We start from the raw sequence: 18,661 nt of genomic DNA, 5'->3' as shown, positions 1-18,661 counted from the left end.
TAATAGTAAGTTGTTAAATAAAAAAAATACGTAATACACAACTAATTTACAACCTATTTAGTTATATCCTACACCCACTTGCTTTAAACTAACCTAATATTGTATTCGCCGTATGAATTTGCATGTAAACTGAAGGCGGCAGCCGGCCTCCCAGGCTCCCCAGCCCCAGGAGGCTTCAGAGGATATCATTTGCCGCTCGGCTGCGGTTTCCTTCCCGGGATACAAAGCTTTCTTAAATATTTATTTATTATGAACAAATTGCTGATATTTTTTGACAAAGGTTTAAATTTTTAAAAAATGTTAATGGTATTGAAGTTGAAAGTAATTACGTCATCACGTCTAAATTATGATAGAAGCACAAACAGATTTATTACAATTTTTGCTAATTCAGCCGCAAAACAGACAAACATTAATTATGCACTGCATGTGTAACTTATAGATATGCTTATGCTGAACAAATCAATAATATACATTAATGCACCCGTACATACGTGAATAATAGAAAAACAAATTAATGAAATAATCACCTACAATAAGTCCAATAATGGCTCATAGATCAAGCTCATAGAATACAAATAACCTTTAAAACTATTCTTATCAACATGGACAAGCTTTGTAGTTGATCTAATAACTTTAAAAATAATTTTATTATAGACTTACATTACAGGTCGCTCCATTTTGCTTTATTGCAGCCACTCAAAAATAAACATCGTTTTAGTGCACTAAACAATAATTTTCACTTCTATAATTCTTTAACTGCACGAATGACACAAACACCCGAACGAAAACAATACTTTACTAAAAAATCCAAAATGGCGCGCGAGCACAATTTCTCAACCAAAAGTCAAAACACATACTTTTAACTTTTACAAGCATTAATATACTTACGCTCTCAAAATATTTCATTTACATAAAATGATTTTTTATTCAAATATTAATTTGAAGAGGCCAATTTGTAAATGGATGTACCTATATTAAACATCAAAACGTTTAGCAGTCAAATCACGTATATGCAAACAGGGTGCAAAACTTCAAAGGGCAGCCGCGCGCGCTTTGTGTAATTTGTTAATTCATTTATCAATTTCCGTTCAATTTGACGAGTCCGCCCTCGGTACACCCGCACTGGCATATTGGCAGCCTGTTTATTACGCGTATTGTGGCCTTTTAGCACCCTTCGAGTCTGCCAAATAAACGACTTTCCTAAGTAGGCTTACACAAAAAACATCTTTAACTTACTATATTTTTGTGCTGACTTGCAGCTTTGTTTTTTTGTGAACCTTTTCTCATAGTTCTGGACGCAACATACAATATATTATAACACATTACATACGAGTAAAAAAATAATTCATTACTCTTTAATATAAGTCTGAAGTTTTTAAATTTTTCTTTAAAAAAGACTGTTGAGCAAACAGGGCAAAGCTGCCCAAGCGCTACAAAGCCGGCTGAGAGCGGCCAGGCGGGAGACTGATCCTCGCTGCATCTGGATGGAGTCCACAAACAACGTCGATGTTCGTGGCAATGCCTCTACTTCACCTGAGAATGGTAACACGCATGAGTGAGACAGTTAGAACTTAGAAACGCTCCATTGAAAGTGTCGCTTAGTGGACTATCAGGCTTGATAAAACATTATTTATGATTTATTTAGATCTAAAGGCACAAAATGTGCCTCCTTCCTCCATGTATTTCAAAATATGAAATCAATGTTTTTGTTTTAAAATATTTACAGTATTCAAATAATAAAACTATAACTTACATATAAAATTAGGTCTCCAAACGAGTCCCAATGAAAACTTTCATGGCCTATAGATTTCTTGTGTTTAAGTTTATTTTTATCACACAAGACAGAATAACGTCTTAAAACTATGGATGTTTATATATTTTATCGACAAACGTGCAATCAAAATGAAACTAAAATAACCTCATAGTCATAAGTCAACTTAAGAAGTTTAATGCTTACGAAGCTCATAAGGTAAGGAACACAGACAATTACCGCCCCGTTTGCACAGGCTGGTAAGTCAACCAAATTAATTCCCACGAAATGAGCGAACTAGTTACCTACTTATTTGAGTTACCTACCTATTTCCCAAAATATTTCAGATCTAAAGCACAAAATTCTGTACGATCGCGATCCAATTACAAACTTTGATTACATCCAAGACGAAAAATATAGTTTAATATACATCATAACTGGCAAAAGTCTTATCTGCTAAGTATGTACCTATCTTAGACAATATCTTAAATGTCCCCGAAGAAAACTAGAGTAGGTAATTTAACTTTGAATGTGTTATTACTGTTGATTAAATAAAGACAAAGAGTCCTTTTACTTCATTATGATAAATATGAGTAACTATTAATTAATAACATCGCAGGACTACCTACTACATATACGCCGCACGGGCGTCGTGGCGCCCGCAACCTAATAATAAAGTTCCTGCTGGCAACATTTACAGGCTGTTTATTCTACATGAGTCAGTGCATATTTCATTATCATTTTCTTGTTCCAAACTCCTAATTCCCTACCTTATCACATCACTCCCCGTATGACACGACTTTAAGATATTTACGAAGCTTCGGAACAAGTTCAAAATGAGTCGCAAGGGTTCTCCCCCGAGGTCCCATAAATTAACTTATCTTGTGCCTTGGATATGCCTATTACTGAGTGGGGGTCATGGCCGAAATAAGTCACCTGTTGTAGCCTCGAAGTTCGGGTAAACATCTTGGATCCAGCCTTTCTTGTCGGCACTTTCAATACTCGTACTTACCTTCAATCCAAACTTTTAGGATCCAACCAATGATTTTATTTTTATTTATTTATTAGGTACACCAACAAAGTCACATACATAATACAGTTCATACATTTTAACATAATATTCGTAAAAGTAAATAGAAGTCGGTCAAAGAAGAGTCGAAACAAGATTTGAGCATGTTTTACATCAAGAGTATTGGAAATCTGTGGTTACGGTCTAAAATAAAAAAAAGTTTTCAGCGTTAACCCTGAAAAAGGCAAAAGGTAATTTACTCGGGAACATCGAACAATATCTGTTACTCCAGCAGGTAGCTTAATTTCGTCAACTTATCTCATTAAATAAATATTAATTTACTAAAATACGGGCCTACTTTACATTTTCAAAATCTAACTAAGTACGTAAACCAATTACTCATTATTATACCTACTATGATAAAAGAACTCAATAAATATGCTAATCTATCGGGACAAAATGAAATACGAGTAGGTACGATACCTTATTCGATTCAAATAAACAACCTTTTAAAATCGCAGCTTTCTCAATATTTATTTATTTGATCCCCGGTGGCTCCACCTGGCGGTATGAATATTGGACATCCGACCAACAGGACATCGCCGATATCGTATTGTAAAGACCAACGATCACAATCGCATTCTTGCTCCGCAAAGGCCGTATTATTATTGTGCAACGTAATTTCCATCTTAAGTTCCTAGCAATAATATGGCCCATGCATTTTTAGAAACCCCTGGAGTCTGGAGTACTTATCACCTCCTTAATATCTTTGTCAAACGCCACTGGTAATTGTATGAGAACTCAAGAATTGCTTCATTGCAGTCATTGACGGCAACCTATTGAATATGTATTTTAGGTCATCTTATTTTTTAACACAACACAAGCTTTCAATGAAATTAACACCTTGAAATGAACTTGCCAAGTCCGATGGCAATTACCTACCTACCGTTGTCATCGTTTCTATAATAAGTCCGTTTGTATCGGCTCGCTACACCTCGCCAGGCTCAACTAATGATGATAACGAATGCAAGGACTGATCGTCCTGAATTTGTAATCTAATAAGGAAATGTAATAAAAAAAAACAATGAATAAAAAAATACTGTCGTTTTTCAATAGTTTTATAGACAGCACTGAATGTGGATATTACTAGTACATTATAAATGAAACTTTACTGTTTTGCCAGAGCAAAATCCTTGAAATAGGTACCTAGTGTTTATTATAGTTTAAAAAGTAGATCGCCTATAAAGTTAAATGGATTATTGATCAATTTATTGAATGTCACACTGGGTAACATCCCGGTATCAGCTGTCGCCGTCGCTGCCGTCTGGCTGAGTCGGGTCCGTTCAATGGAGCGACCTGCAAAGTAAAATTGATGCTCTACTTTGTGGATGCGGATGCATACCTGCATTGATTTAAACTTTTACCATAATAAATATTCGAGACGAATCTATCTTGCTTTAGGTATTACATCTTACCAAAATAATCCTTTATTGTCCCTATACCTACCTAACTTTTAGATGTTACATGGCGGAAGATAGAGTTATTTTAAACAATTACGCATCTGGTAGGTAAGTTAAGTAACTTAAAGCCTACAGTCCCTTTACTTGTTTAGCTATTGCTTATTTAAAAATGTAATTCCTATTGACGAAAATGCCTACAAAATGATTATCGTACATCGACGTGGAAGAAAGGTATTATTTTCTGCTGATACCAAACAGCCACATTATAGGCTTTATTCTCCCAATATGTAAATTATGTTATTTTAATAAGATTGCCCTTCCCCATAACAGATTATACGGTTCCCCGAGGCCGCGAGGGCGGGAAAGCAGCGATACCAAACGGATAGGTTATTTTTGTTTTATTTTTCTTATTAAACCACGACCCTGCAATAAATTTTGCACCAAAATCTTTGAGGATAAATTACTTAAAAGCTTTAAATCTAAAGATTCATACAGTTCATATGATTTGTGAAGGTAGGATTGATCCTAAAGGTCAGTATCGAATGCATTACTTATGTCAAAACTCTCTGCTTTCTTTAGTTTCATAAATGCAAGCTTATTGAAATTTTGCTATAAATCGCAATGTCTTAACAAAGTATGAGGTTTTTATGAAACAACTTACTAAGCTGTAAATCACCCTCATTTGTAACTTGGACGACGTTCACAAATAGCGCCCAGTGTCGCCATTTCTCCAGTCTAATGCAGCGCCACAGGGATGTATCTTGCCCAGGGAGGCGTGCTCGGACGACCCTATCAAATCCAAAACTTTGCTGCCCCATCGGTCGTCACTTCTGCGTACTATGTGCCCTGCCTATTGCCATTTAGCTAGCTAATCCGTGCTACCAGCTATACCTAGCAGTATGGAAATCATTAGGGGAGCTTAGGCCTAATGTTTAGCAGTGGACGTCCTGTGGCTGAAATTATGATATTAATGATGAGTATTTTTAGAGTCTTATTAAAGAAAACCCCTAAAATGCCTTTATAGGTTTGGGGCCAGATAAGTACGGGCCTGGCGTTGTCCCACGGCCGACTTGTTACGGGAAAATGCTGCAATCAGAAATGTCTCGGGACATCGTGACGAGAGATACCTAATATTATTAGGTAAGTATTTGCTCCTAACGCCATGACATTTCACAATCGTATCGTAATTTAAAGTTGTATCATGAAACTGCTTGGGGAAAAGCAGCTTACATAGCACATCCAGCATTCCAGTTTGGATAGGTACTTACCACTTCCAAAATACTCAATACTAACAATCTTGTTTCCCATAAATTCTTTTCGGCGATTAATTAAAATGTGTCTTTGGTCCGATCTAGTAGTTCAAAGTTTGATCCTCGGCTTCTAGGTGCGTACGCGCACTATAACTACTAATAAATTATTACTAATCTAGGTATACTTACTACCCGTTCGCGCTAAGTTTGCCGGTCCGTGGAATGCGCGTCCCCTCCTCCAACCGCGATTATACGCAAATAATAATTAGTGATTAAACGCAATTGAGTTTTTTATTTTACGCAAATACACAATTTTTATCAATATTAATAAATAAAAAATATTTTCAATATAGTTGGCTAAAGTTATAGACGCTTTCCTTCGAGTGACGTCATATCGCCAGCGGCAAACTTATCGCGAACGGATAGTACTTAGGTACATGAATTAATTGTAGTAAGTAGTTCACAAATTGGCGATTGCTTCATACAATAATATACCTACCTAACTTGAAAATTGGACGAACTGAACGATAGCAATCGAACTCGGTACACTCTTGATAAAAAATAATGAAAAATACACCTATTATAGTGGAGACTACGTCTGCTCTGCTGAAGGCAGATGTTCNGGGGGGGGGGGATGACCGCCCCGGGTGCCAAGCCATGCTACGCCGCCACTGGTCCTATGGCTGAAATGATGATGAACTATTACCAAATAGTACGAGACCTCATATACTACGTACGAGGAGATAATTTGGTACGATAATTTGTTTCCTTGTTATTGTTTTTATAGTCTACTAGCTTTCCGCCCGCGGCTTCGCCCGCGTGGAATTTTGTCTGTCACAGAAAAACTTTATCGCGCGCGTCCCTGTTTCAAAAACCGGGATAAAAACTATCCTATGTTCTTTCCCGGGACTCAAACTATCTCTATGCCAAATTTCATCAAAATCGGTTGCGAGGTTTAAGCGGGAAAGCGTAACAGACAGACAGACAGACAGACAGACAGACAGACAGAGTTACTTTCGCATTTATAATATTAGTTGGGATTCTTCCTTTATATATTTAATCTTTTGAAAATCAATGTGAATACAGTGTCGAACTAATGCCGGGTGGCATTATCTACCAGCCAACCACAGGTCAAGTAGAAAAACTGAGACGTTCGAAAATTACTTATGACAGTTTAGATGCTTGAACCTGGGCTTGACACGCTGCCGCGTGTCTAGATAATACCTACTTTACATTAGGATTACATAGGATTTTTGTTTCAGAACCTCTGTTTACCCGCGATAATTTTGACAAGTTACCTGTTAAGGGGTAGTGTTCGGGCCAGCCTGCCGGGGTGAGGGCCTGGCTGAGGGCCAGGACCCTCATCACCCACCGCACCACAGGGGACGAGCTGCAAGCCTCGATTGCCCTCAGAAATCTCGTAATCGCCACATTTAAATTTAACATTTTTATCTGTTTAATAAAGTCTTAAAATCCTCACGCAGTACAATTTCTTATACATTTTCGATGCACACCACTCTCTAAAAAGTTGTATTTAAAAAAATGCAAATCTTTATAAATCGAGAAGATTAATATCGATCACTCAATCACGTCACGTTTAACGCACTGCGCTCAGCGACTGATCGCAATAGTAAGTAAATCGTATCCACCAAAACTACTAATGAGTCTAATAGAACCAAGGCCTATGCTGTGTTAAGCTATATGCATACGATTAACACGTAATTAAAAGTATTTGAAAATTAAGGATTAGCAAGCTAAAATGGCTAGACAAGGCACATAACACGTAGAGCTGACGGCCGATTGGGGTAAAAAGATTCTAGAATGACGACCATTATAGCGCTAAGTGGACAGATGACTATACTATACTTACAGGGTGTATCTAAATCACCCCATGTACGAGTATGTTCTACGATATTGCTTATCAACCGACTTCAAAAAAGGAGGAGTTTCTCAATTCGACCCGTATGTTTTTTTTTTTCTGTTTGTTACGCGATAACTCCGCCAATTATGAACCGATTTGAACAAATCTTTTTTTGGCGTATAGGTAATACCTCAAGGGTGGTCCCATTTGAATTTTATAACAGAAAAAACAACCCCCAAGGGTGGAAAATTGGGGATGAACTTTTTTATACGCAATATCTCCGCCGATTATAAATCAATTTGAACGATTATTTTTTTGTTGAATAGATATTATCAAAAGGGTGGTTTCATGCGAATTTGAAGAAAATATTTCACCCCCAAGGGTGGAAAATTGGGGATGAAATTTTTTATACGCAATATTTTTAATTTTTAGTTTTTTTTTGTGTTCACGCATTTGAAGTCGGTTTTATTTTTTTAAAAAGTTAATTATTTTAGGAGATAGAGTTAATTTTGTGATTTAGAACGTGGTGAGAAACAACCGTGAAGCTTTGAAAGTTGATCTTCACTGGAAGCTTCTCTAGCGTAAGTAAACTACAAGTTCTCGCCAGAGTGAGAAAAACATTAAAATCCAACCAATAGGTGAAAGGAAAAAGTCACAAAATTAACTTTGTCCTAAATTTTAAAAAATTGTAGAAAATACATAGGGATGATTTAGATACACCTTGATGTAAGGAATCTAAATTTTAGCTTTGAACGTCAACTACTTGGCCACCCTGTAGATTATGGCAAAATGCCATCAATGGGAGAGCCCTGAGCAAGTCAATGGGAGAACCTATGTTCAGCTGTGGACTAGGTACTTGAAATACCTACTACCTAATAGCCGAATAATCCTGGGTTATATTTGGGATTTAAGTAATCACAGTCTACATTAAGTAATACTATTTTATATTCCTCCTTATGGAGGAAGATTGATTGTTAGTTTGAATTGAACAGGCACCGAAACTAGTGGATCGATTTGAAAAATCCTTTGATCATTATCCTATGGTAGATGCTCTTGTGCTACAAAACTGTACTTAAAGCTTGATGTGCTGGCATCTGTACCACGTCTGTACACTCCTCAGTTCTTTAAAAAGGTTTCAGCATTGCACAACACACTACAAAAAAATCATTCAATCTCATCATACTTTGAATGTTGGAATTATCAAAACGCATTCCTTGTTCGATTTTAAGTCACCGGTAGCAAGTAACTAAACGTTGAGACAGTGACAGCGTGACAGGAAACTGACAGAAGTGACAGACAAACAATTTTGACACATCTGTGTTTGACAATGGTTTGTTGACACGGAACGACGAGACGAGACTTCTTTCTTTTTGTAACCTAATATGTTTTTGTAACCTCATAAATTTATATCAGATTTGAATTTTATCTTACATAAATTTGCCAGTTTTACATCCACATTTACACCTACAGTAATTGTAATTAAAAGATTATTAAAATTGCATAGCAAAGTTGCAATGGATCTCGCTGAATTAACTGAAAACATGTCAATATCAAGGTATGTAAACAATGTGCAAACATAACTTCAAAAGAAGTTTAAAATTTATTGTTCTGAGCGTGTAAGTAAATTCGTGAGACTAGTAAAAAATAGTAATAACCAAATCTAGACCGCACTTAATTTTAATGTGGTAAATTGAAACTGAACTTAAACACGCATCTGGTGTCGTTGATAGTGCTATTTTGAAATTACCTAATGTTACTCTTTTTTCATGGCAGTGGTTCACAAACTAAGCGTGAAGACTACATAGACTGGACAGAATATTTTATGGCTATAGCATTTTTAGCGGCAAAACGCAGCAAAGATCCAACCTACCAAGTAGGAGCATGTGTGGTAAACACAGAGAAGAAAATTGTTGGCATTGGGTAAGCTTCCCTAAATTGTTTTAAGTTCCCATATCCCTAACACCAAATTATTTTGTCAAGAGATATTAATTTGATTAACCCTTAACCACTGACGTACGTACGTGGTACGTCGGTCAAACGGTTTTTCGTTCAAAACTTCATTTTGTGCGGGAATTTTTGTGCGGGACCTATTATAGTGGAGACTACGTCTGCTCTGCTGAAGGCAGATGTTCTAAGAATGACTAAATCCTTTAATATTAGAAACAAAACGAAATTATGCGCCAAACACCTTGGGTTTAAGACTAGTGAGGACACGCCCGTATTCCTGTCGGAGCACCTGACCCCCAAGGGTTCTCGCCTTCATTTCTTGGCAAGAGACTTGGTTAAGTCCAGGGGTTACAGATTTTGCTGGACGTCCTACGGGAAAATATATGTACGGAAGACTGAAGAGTCGGCAGTTATTCTAATAAAAAGTGAAGAACACATACACAAACTGCTCTCACAAGACTGACTATCTGTGAGTTATATAAGTTATTTATATTTAATTATATTTTGTCTATTACAGTGTATCCCTTGTCTGATAAATAAGCTTTTGATATTAACTATCACTTTTATGGTTCACTGTATCTATTGTTTAACTTATAAAACTATCATTGTAACACTTTTAAGTAGTGTCCTAATGTTTTTAACTTCACAAAATGAAACATATTTATTTCAAAGATGTCTGACTAACTGTCACATAATATGTAATACACTCATTTATTGTTTGAATATTTTTTTAAATACAATGGATCGTGCGCACAAACAATCACACACATACACATATACATACAAAATTACACACTCATACAACTACACATATCAAATAAACATATCATACACATATCAAATACACATACCATATAATATTAATATATACAAATTGTCTTATCTTATACCATTCTCCACCCAAACTACCACATATAGATGCTCATATCATATTTCCGATATAAAGCTTACTTTATATTACAAAACACATCCTCTTTTTGATACTATGACTAGCTTAAATATTTTTTATCAAGTAAATGGGTGACGCAATAACTGTAAATAAAGAATTGGACGCGATAGAGATTGCACGTTCGTTTGAATGTGATGTCTCGAAGCTTAAGAACTACATTAGCGTTAAAAAAACGGACTTCACTATAATCTCCCAAAACATACGAAGCATATATAAAAATCTTGACGACTTTCTGTTAACGTTATCTAACTTTGAATTTGAAATAGACTTATTAATTTTTACAGAATGTAGAATCGATAATAACAAACCTATACCTCAAATTTTAAACTATCAATCATATTTTACGAAGTCGCAACTTAACCAGAATGACGGTGTTGTTGTTTATATAAATAATAACCTGAAGCATAAAGTCACTGAGATACAACTAGCTCAGGCGTCCTGTCTCCAGCTTCAAATATTAAATCAGACTATATTGTGCATTTATCGATCGCCTTCTAATGTTAATGCAGATGGTTTTGTAGACTCTCTTGGTGCTCATCTAGAGACTATCAATTCTAGCAAATGTATCATAATTGCGGGAGACATCAATATTAACATTGCATCTAAGTCTATTGAACCACCACATGAACAAAAAAACCGCATGAGTTACATGAATATGCTGTCTGTCTACGGCATATTAGCTGGTCACACAATACCTACACGAGAAAAGAATTGCTTAGACCACTTTATGGTAAAAATTGATAGAACCAATTTCTGTGCAACTATAGCTGTATTACAGACTAGTATTACTGATCATTACACGACCTTTCTCACTATAGGCAAAATTAAAAATCACCAAACTGCAAGTAAAACTACTTCAATTATAAATTATGAGGCTGCCATAAAGGACCTTAAATCTAAAAATCTCACAGAACTGCTTTACTGTACCGATCCAAATTTAGTGATTGACGGCCTAATATTTAAATTAACAGAGACAATAAAGGACAATACAATTATTAAAAAGATACCTAAAAAACAACGTAATATTAAGCCATGGATCACACCTGGAATTCTTCGCTGTATACGTAACCGAAACAAACTGCAAAAAAAAACAAAAGACGAACCACACAACGACATACATAAAATAACATACATTAGATACAGAAATTATTGTAACAACCTTATCAAAAAACTTAAAAGACAATATGAACGAGAATTACTTAGTAAATCTATAAACAATAACAAGTTACTTTGGAAGAACATAAAAAATATCACTCACACTAGCAAATGTAACAGTAATAATTCGGAACTAATTAATGTCAAATCATCTCCAACTGCATCTGCAGATTTTGTTAACGACTTTTTTGCGCATATTGGTGAGCAGTTGGCTAAACGCGTGCAGACGTCTGATGATGAACGGAACACTTACTTACGCGACTTACCAAGTCAGCCTAACTCTTTTGTCCTATTGGACACAGATCAGGATGAGGTTGGTAGTATTCTGATGTCGCTTAAGTCAAGCAGTGCACCTGGCTGGGACAATATTCCTACTAACTTTCTCAAACACATAAGGTCTCATGTTGTACCGATTATAACCCACTTTGCAAACCTCTGTTTTAACAAGGGAATTTTCCCGTCTTCACTTAAAAAGTCAATTATAACTCCAGTTTACAAGGCTGGGAATAGAGACAGTGTAACTAACTAACATCACACACACACACACACACACACACACACACACACACACACACACACACACACACACACACACACACACACACACACACACACACACACACACATACACTCACACTCCGCGTGCGCCATCCCCCTTACTTTGTTACTAGATATGTTACTTAGTATACCTAGTTGATATTATGTAGTATTAGTGCTTACTTTTATTAGTGCTTACTTTTATTTTTGTATAAGTACCTATTGAATTGTATTTACGCACACATTATATTCCAAGGAAGAGCGATGTCTCCTGGCACAGGCTTCTTTAAGCTTAAAAGGAGGCATCGATCATTATTAATTATAAGCAATTCCGCTGGTAATGAAATAAAGATTTATTATTATTATTATTATTATCTTTATTAACTTTGGTTCTTAATTTTAAATATTTTTTTATTATTATTATTATTATTATTATTATTATTATTACTTATCTATGTCAGTCAGTCACCTTTGAGTTATGTATAATTATTTAGATTTTGATTTTTGATTTTGAACCAACATATTTAGTTCATACGAGCACAATCCGATCGAGTTAACTGCGCACCTGACAGCAGTGACGTCACATAGACATGACTCTGGTACGGACGGGGCGAATGCGAGGAGTCGGCTGAACCATTTAAGAACCTAGTAAGGGACACTTTTTCAGATTTTCGTTTTTTGTCATAAATCACCTTAGAATTAAGGCCTTCACAGGATGTGAAGACAGAAATCGCTCTATTACACTTAACACCGGAGAAACGCGTTGCTAAAAACCTAGTAAGTAGTAAGTAGTAGTAAGTCCAATTCAAATCTGCAAAAACCATTATCAAAACCTAGCAAGTTACAATGACCATTTAAAACCTAGAAAGTGCATGGACTTACTAGGTTTCAAAATGGTCAATGTGACTTACTAGAGGTAAAATGCTACTGTCATTTAAATATTATTTCGAGTTCTGTTGGCTGACACTCGATAACCATATCAAAATCTGGGGACTACATGAGTACTGATTCATATTCGATTTTAATTTTGATTTTTACGAGGCACTTTTGTCAAAAAAATAATTTTTAGTGTTAGTAAAGAGCATAAAACTTTTATCAATTCAATTTCTAACTAAATATATTCTTTTATTCCATAAAGTATACTTTAGTAACTAATCTTTAATATCAACATCGGAAGTTATCCAAATCTTTAAGCATCTTAGCAGGGCAAATGAAAATGCGTTTTTTCGCTCTCCTGTAAAATTTGCTCCGCTGCACTTAAGTTGTACTAGGTTCTTAAATGGTTCAGCCGAGGTTTGCGGGTGAGTGCGAGGGAGAGTCGCTTTCCAGCGAGGTGCGCAGACAGCTTGATTGGATTATACACCTGTATTGATAGTTTATATGTAGTTGACTTTGCAGACTATGAATTTTGCGTATAAGATTCATCATCATCATCATCATCTCAGCCGTTCCTATGGTGGACGTCCTCGTCCACTGCTGAACATAGGCCTCCCCCAACGTTTTCCATGTTGCCCGGTTGGTAGCGGCCTGATTCCAGCGCCTTCCTACTATCTGTATGTCGTCGGTCCACCTTGTGGGTGGACGTCCCACGCTGTGTTTTCCGGTACGCGGCCTCCACTCCAGAACCTTGCTGCCCCATATAAGATGCGTATAAGATTAATAAACACAAAATATTAGTAGTAGATTTAAGTGAACTTTTACTGAAACTGAGAGAAGGCGGTGTAATTTTTTTCTACTGGCTTAGTACAACACTGTCTTGTGACTAACTACACATTTCATTATAGCACGTATCTATTACAAATACATAAGGTAGGTACTTTGAAATGCCATCGTCCGTACTACTGTACCTACTTCGGTTGTGGTTTGACACTTAATCCAAGATGGCGTCGTTGCAGCCGACATACCACTTTGTTACTTGATAGTTGCAATTTGTATTTCAACGAAACTTATCCCAGCTTAACAGGAATTTAGCTCATTATCATTCTGGAGTAAATGAGGCGCAAAATTAAATGTTGGGTCCAGCGTTAAGTAATTGCGAGACCTCTATTTATTATACCTACACTTATTTTCTCTTCTGAGAGAAGTTTAGTTTACTTTAAGGTGTATACAGAATACTTCCGAGGGCTCTTAGACTTCATAAAGTCTGTCATTATTAACATTATCGTCAGTTTAGAAGAAGAAGACGAAAGTCTACAATCAATGTGTGTTACCAGTGATAACTTATGGCTCGGAAATAAGTGGCCTCTCACTATAGGCCTTATACAGAAGCTCAAAGTTGCACAGCGTGCTATGGAGAGGGCTATGCTTGGTGTTTCTTTGCGAGATCGAATCAGAAATGAGGAAATCCGTAAACGAACTAAAGTCGCTGACATAGCCCGACGGATTAGCAAGCTGAAGTGGCAATGGGCAGGGCACATAGTGCGCAGAACTGACGGCCGATGAGGCAGCAAGGTTCTGGAATGGAGGCCGCGTACCGGAAGGCGCAGCGTGGGACGTCCACCTACAAGGTGGACCGACGACATCGTGAAGGTAGCAGGGAAGCGCTGGATGCAGGCCGCTACCAATCAATCAATGTGGAAAGCATTAGGGAGGCCTATGTTCAGCAGTGGACGTCCTATGGCTGACATGATGATGATGATGATGATCGTCAGTTTATCAGTCTTCGATGTAGGCATAGTCATAGAGATATAGAGAGATGCCAACTAATGCGCTGAGTTCGAAACTCAGTGTCGCATTAGAAATTCACACACAAAGTAATCAATGTGCTCATTATCTACTGCTGCGGCATCAGTACTCAACGTTCGAATAATCTTTAGTCGTTAACTGCGTCGTCATAATGTAAACAGTTTACATTGCTTGCGTATAGCAATGTAAACTGTTTACATTATGACGACGCAGTTGTAATCATTGCTGTCACGAACAATGTGTTCTGTTTTTGGGCATATTGCTGCGACACCGGCCCCGCCCCCTTTTCACATCTCCCTTTGGCTTCTGTGATCTGTGGCTGTAGGAAACCATCTGGCCAACGTAGACCAAACAGGTTGGAGAGGCCTGATGTCCGCATATTTTTCCCTTAGTCGCCTCTTATGGTATCAACGAATAAAATAGGGAGACGTCTAACTCTAAGATTAAAATGGGACAGTAGCAGAAGAAAAAAAATGTTCAGTTTTATTCATCATCATCATCATGACAGCCATAGGACGTCCACTGCTGAACATAGGCCTCCCCTAATGCTTTCCACGTTGATCGATTGGTAGCGGCCTGCATCCAGCGCTTCCCTGCTCAGTTTCATTACAGTATTCATAAATATAGTTGTCTCTCTAAGCGATTCTATAAGTGGTCGCTGGCACCCCTACGTAAATGCTAAAAAGTTCATAATATTATTTCATCCCTGAAATAATTTACTGCTGAAGAAAAAATAATCGGTAATTTGTATACAAACAGGCAGATGGTGTAATTATTATGGAGACCCATAAAAAGCTATGGCCTAGTAAGTCAAGGCATAGTTAAATTTGATTCAGTATGTTAACTTCTAACAAAAAAAAAAACTTAGCCGAGGAACGCGGGTTCCATTCCGCCGCCGGACTATCGTGATGACTTGTAAAACAAGCAAATTTAGCTTAGAACGAGGGGCTTTAAAAAAATCAGGACACTGAAAATGTCTCATGTTTTTCAATTTCTACGTTTTACAGTTCAGATAGATTTAGTGGTTTGCACGAAGTACGTTATTATTCTTTAATATAGCTCTGTAGCTCAGTAGTTAGAATTTACTGTTGATAATTTAAAAGAATTAATAATGTAGATCGTATTATTAACATTTTTTTTGTGTATTAAGTACCTAATAAGACTGCTACGCAGTTTATGAATAGCGAAAACAAGTTTGACAAAGTTTGTTCATTGATTAGAAGTTACGAGTATTTCTTATTCTTGTTAAATGTGAAGGCAATTTAGTTATTTTGTCAATATCATAAAATTGTGTATACCAAGTAAAATTTTACTGTGACACAAGTTGAAGCCAAAAATACTTGCGAATTTCGCAGAAACCGAACAAATTGAGTACAATAAAATGTCGTGCTTTTTCGACGCACTTGTAAAAACGTTTCTTTCTCAATGGTCTGAAAAATAATACTGCTTAAAGGAGTATTTTCAGCTAGTTTTCGAAAATGATAGAAAGATAAAGTTTTAAATAAGCAAAAGTTAAATGAAGTGGTTTGTTTATCCATTTTTTCTGGTAAAAGTAATTCAAAGTTTTTACTCTAAGTAAAAATTATCTGTAGACAGAGCGATTTCGCACTAAACCCGATTTGAATCCGTCGAAATACGGATCTTAGGAAACTAACTAGAGAAATTAGATGACGGAAATTTTACTTAGTGCGTAAACTACCATAAAAATAGGTCTCAGCTCTTCCAGTCACGAGTGAATCGGCGAAAGTCACGCCATCGTTAATTGCATAGTATCCTCCGAGTGAGACTGGTTTATTATTCCCACCTCTCGTTCCCACCACTGCAACTCCTGTGTAGCCAGGATCTACAGCTTGACCGCCAATAAAACCCAACCATTGAAGGTCAAGTTTGTCCCGGGGGAAAGTTAAACTGTCATTGGAGTAAGACTGATAGTAATATTAAAAGGAAGCCAAAAAATGCCTTTGGACAGTCTGTTCTATCTACTATAATACCTATATTTATAGGTACTGAATACTTAGCTTTCACATTTTAGTGTTTTATTTTTAAATACAATTCATCACTTAGCACAAAAGCCCGAGGAGTCGTCCCCGCGTGTTTGCTCTTGATTATTTTTTTGATTGACATTACGTCAATGTCACTATGACAACAGCTCATTGGCTATAACGATAACGTTATTTTAACGTTATAGATTTATCACAATTAACAATACCTATCTATGTTATACCAGGTACACGTGTAAGCGCCTTGTCACCCTCTCTAGTCGTATTTTGGAAGCACTCGAATTCCATTTGCATACGTACTGTATGGCAATAAAAATATATAATAAATTACAAGATGACTTGAAAATACTCCCACTAAACAAATTTAAATGCACTCTCAAACGATGGTTGATAGAAAAATGTTTTTACTCAATGGACGAATATTTTAATTATTTTAAATCAGGGAAGTTGTTGTAACCTTGATATTTATATTCTAATCAACCGATTTTTGACTACATACTCGGTGACTTTATTCATATCTAATATTTGTGTTCTATTTGTTGATGCTAATAACTTTATTGTTGACATAATTACTTAAAATGACATTGTTTAAATTTTATATTTTTGCATGCCATACTCTGGCGAAATGTGTGATACTACTCAAATCTACTTTACCATCACTTACATGTACCACTTTCAAGCGAAATAAATGATTTGATTTGATTTGATTTACGCATTTGCGATAATCGTAAAGGGATTTGTTGAAGATTTGTGCAATTGCGTATGCGAATAGGAATTCGCACGATTCAAACATACATAACTCTCGGTAATGACTCTACCAAACTATTTGACTATACGGTTTAGGGTTGGTTTTTCAATCATTAGTTAACTTTTAACTGAAGAATGTCAATATGCCAAACTTATTCTTTTGTTTAAAACACTATTATATTATTTACTATTTTATTTTTAGTGAATTTTGTGATTGCTGGCGGCGTTAAATATTGTGGCACGCGTGCCATTGGTTTGCCACCCCTGAAAAGTTATCCGACGATTGAAAAATTAGCCCTTACCTAAGTAAAAAAAAAAATCAAAATGAGGTGTTGAGTAGGTACACTTAATTTTCTAAGGGCTGATTTTTCAATCCTCAGATATCTTTTATCTGAAGAATAACCTTGTCATTTTGACATATTTCCCATACTGAAACTGTCAATGTGCCAAACTTATTCTTCAGATAAAAGTTATCTGACCATTTAAAAATCAGCCCTAAGCAGAAAGGAGTGTTTTTTTGGTTACAATTCATCTATTTTTGTCTAGCATAATTAACTTTTAACCATAATAATAACTACTAAAAGCGCCCTTTTAAACTTTTAACTAGCTGATTACGAGTAGAACTCACTTGAGACTCAAAAAGTTTAGCAATCAAATTATGTTGTGGTAAACAATCTAATTGCTAGAACGTTTGGAAAGCCGTAATTATAGAGTGATCGAAATAGAGCAAAACTAAAAAAAAACTAAACTCAGTAAAACTCATTTATTTCTGTAAGTAGGCTTTAAAAAAGCACTTTTACACGTCCCAGTATTAACCCTACCACTGCTTCAGGACAATAAATGGGCCAGTGCTGAGAAGAAGCAGCGCAAGAAACTCAGACACTATTGTCAGCCTCTTTTTCAAAGGTTTACAGGTTTTCAAAATACATAGTTATAAATATTAATGCGAGCTAGGCAGTTACGCATCCCAAACATTTTTTACTTTTAAATAATCATCGACTTTATAGTAGCCCTTTTTCATTAAGGTACTTTTAATATGTGCTTTGAATTTATGAATGGGTAGTTCTACAACAGTTTGTGGTAATTTATTAAATAATTAAATTTATTAAAATTATTATAAAAGCGATAGCAAAACATTATTATTAAACAGAACAAGCTCCCCCCACAATCTCCGTACCGAAAATAAAATCTTAACTCATTTAAAGCCTAAGTACATCAGATATAATTTGAGATTCAAATGGTGAAAGAATTTTTCAAATCGGTGCAGCGGTTTCGGAACTTTTTCAATACAAATAAACAATCAAAATTAGT

The 18,661-nt window shown here is 36.1% G+C and overlaps 1 protein-coding gene across 1 annotated transcript; it reads left to right on the top strand.

The window, feature by feature from the left end:
- Positions 1-8,666: 8,666 nt before the first annotated feature.
- LOC114352004 (deoxycytidylate deaminase-like) lies at positions 8,667-9,276 on the top strand. The gene is made up of 2 exons (XM_028303415.1): positions 8,667-8,885; positions 9,104-9,276. Exons 1-2 carry the CDS (start codon positions 8,845-8,847, stop codon positions 9,252-9,254), a joined length of 192 nt encoding a protein of 63 aa, XP_028159216.1. The 5' UTR covers positions 8,667-8,844; the 3' UTR covers positions 9,255-9,276.
- The last annotated feature ends 9,385 nt before the right edge of the window (positions 9,277-18,661 follow it).

Source organism: Ostrinia furnacalis, unplaced genomic scaffold (assembly GCF_004193835.3).
Source record: "Ostrinia furnacalis isolate ACB-3 unplaced genomic scaffold, ASM419383v2 OfSCF1234, whole genome shotgun sequence".
NCBI classification, from domain to species: domain Eukaryota; kingdom Metazoa; phylum Arthropoda; class Insecta; order Lepidoptera; family Crambidae; genus Ostrinia; species Ostrinia furnacalis.
The sequence above is the reverse complement of the archived record's forward strand: the minus strand, read 5'-3'. Positions and strand labels throughout refer to the sequence as shown.

Bases quoted from the DNA above. Each gene is read 5' to 3' on its own strand.
- LOC114352004 (XM_028303415.1), top strand. From the start codon at position 8,845: ATGGATCTCGCTGAATTAACTGAAAACATGTCAATATCAAG. The intron at 8,886-9,103 runs GTATGTAAACAA...TTTTCATGGCAG, and splicing joins GAAAACATGTCAATATCAAG to TGGTTCACAAACTAAGCGTG.